Source organism: Rhinolophus ferrumequinum, chromosome 23, assembly GCF_004115265.2.
Source record: "Rhinolophus ferrumequinum isolate MPI-CBG mRhiFer1 chromosome 23, mRhiFer1_v1.p, whole genome shotgun sequence".
Taxonomy (NCBI): Eukaryota; Metazoa; Chordata; class Mammalia; order Chiroptera; family Rhinolophidae; genus Rhinolophus; species Rhinolophus ferrumequinum.
The window spans coordinates 26,386,519-26,388,771 of record NC_046306.1 but is presented as its reverse complement, the minus strand read 5'-3'; the positions used below and the strand labels follow the sequence as shown (position 1 = coordinate 26,388,771).

General features: G+C 51.8%; 1 protein-coding gene across 1 annotated transcript; it reads right to left on the bottom strand.

Moving 5' to 3' along the window:
- Positions 1-289: 289 nt before the first annotated feature.
- Positions 290-823, bottom strand: PRND (prion like protein doppel). Its single transcript, XM_033095200.1, has one exon. It carries the CDS (start codon positions 821-823, stop codon positions 290-292), a length of 534 nt encoding a protein of 177 aa, XP_032951091.1.
- Positions 824-2,253: the final 1,430 nt, after the last annotated feature.

The window sequence follows — 2,253 nt, the reverse complement described above, 5'->3', positions numbered from 1 at the left end:
CATCTATTGCATAATACAGTCTGCCAGGCACTCCACTGGGGGGGCTGAGGATGTGTGATGAACAGGCACCCTCCAGTAAAGCCTTCAGGGGATTGATAACACGAACATTTGTCAAATACAAGCAAATACCCGAGTGGAGCCGTGGGAGTGCTATTTGAAGCGCTGAAGAATCACTGCTCTTTGGTACCTTCAGAACATGTGTGGGTTTGGGCTGGGGGAGAGAACTGGGAAAACTCGCTGGTGGTTTGCTTGCCTGCTCATCTCCGTGGCTGCCCGCCTGCTTGCAAGCTTATTTCACGACCAACCAAATGAAAACCAGCAGGCAGAGCATCAGGGACTGGTCCATAGTGACCCGAAGTCCTGCTCCCCTTTCCAACCAAAAATCACAGTGCTTGATTGAACAGAGCTCACTGATCAGCCGCCACAGGATCCGCTGGTAAAGCTTGTCTGGTTTCTCTCGGGACAGCTCCTCCTGGTTCGCAGCCTGGGTGGCATTGATGCAGCTGGTGACAAACTTCTCCTTGGTCACGTTGCCCTCGGAGCAGCCGTTGTAGTGGATGCCATCCGGGAACTGCCAATAGTTGGCTTCGTAGTACCTGTTGCCCTCGGCTCCGAAGTCGATATCCAGCTTCCGGCCCTGCTTGATGAAGGTCCCAGGGCGCATCTCTGCCCTTCGGGCCTCCGTGACCTGGGAGGTACTGGGTAAGGCCTTCCGGTTCCACTTGATTCGGTGCTTTATCCCTCTTGCCCTGACTGCGGAGAGCTGGCTGAAAAGCAGGATACAGACAATGGCCAACCAGCATCCACTCAATTGCTTCCTCATTGTGTCAGAATCTGCAACAGCAAAGGAAGGGGCGGTTAAGTTCTCCAGTGGGGTTCCCTGTCTCCCCCGGCCCCGCTCCCGTGGGCAGATTTTAAATAAGGAATGGCATTCTTGCCCCATTTACATTTTCCCAGAAGCATCATTGTTTTCCCATATTTGGGCAGCACAGGGTTAAGTCAATACCAAGTTTCTTGCTTTTGCCTGGGATTACATCCATTCAGGGCGGTGATCCTGGTTTTCTCAGACAGATAAGAAGCTGCAACTGGCAATTAGAAAGCCTTTGAATGTGCATGGGAAAATAAATGAGTAATGACTTTATACATGTATGTTTTCTTTGGTACTCCCAAGTCTTTCAAATCAAGGGGTCCCTGGGACGAAAATAGTAGAAGAGTTGGAATCAGAGGCTTCTGGGCTCATTTTTAATCTTCCCTCTTTCTTCTCTATTGCTCTAAGCTGGCACTGTTGTGGGCACATTCTGCCATCCATGCTAAGAAAGTCACTGGCTGCTGATCCTGAAGGCCTTCAAGGTAATGAGAGAGAGAGAGAGACAGACAAAGAAAGAGAGAGAGAGAGATGGGGGAAGGAGAGACGGAAGTATAGTTAGGGGACCCCAGCCTCCCCAGGAATAATCCTTTCATGTCTCACCTCTGGCGACAGTGTGACCCCATCCGCTTCCCGCAGCTAGCTTCTTATTACACGCTTACTATGTGTGTGTCAGCCACTGACATTGCCGAACTCACTTCTCACGTGGGGTAGGTACATTATTAACCCCATTTTATAAAAGTTGTGCTGAGATTCAGAGACGTTCAGTAGTTTGCCAAGCCACACAATAGCAGGTGGCAGATCTGAATGCGGCTCTGTCTGACACTGGTCTCATGTGCCCACACCCCATGCCCCGCTGCCCTTCTGGGCTGCAGGATGGGAAGGTGCTCACATTTTATGCTTTTGACTCACTGGGCATGAGGGCAGCCCTGACGGACGCTAAGCTGAGCGAAGAGGAGGGCTCGCGAGGCATTTCCTAGGACAGGAGATGCTGAGGGGGGCAGGAGGGCCTGGGGAGTACTGGGGGTCCTGGGTCAGGTGCCCTAGGGCATGTGAAGGGCTGCTGATGACATCAGGCACTAAGCCTCCCCTGCAGACCCCCAATCCGGTAGTTCAGTCACATGTGGCTCTTAAAACTACAATAGTTATTGCGGAAATCCACCTCCCCAGGTCAACTGTTCGGGGCATTCCAGCACCTGGACTTTTGTCTGTGCGGATCAGGGACACAGGAAGAATTACCATAGTGGAGTGTGCTTAAAGGGCTGTCGCCTAGATAAGACTTCCTGTCAGTCCATACGTTCCAGAGCGGGTGGAGGTTGAAAAGGTAACTGGCTTAGCCCCTAAGACACCCTCCATCAGACCCTTGCAGTATTCCTAACAGTGATTAG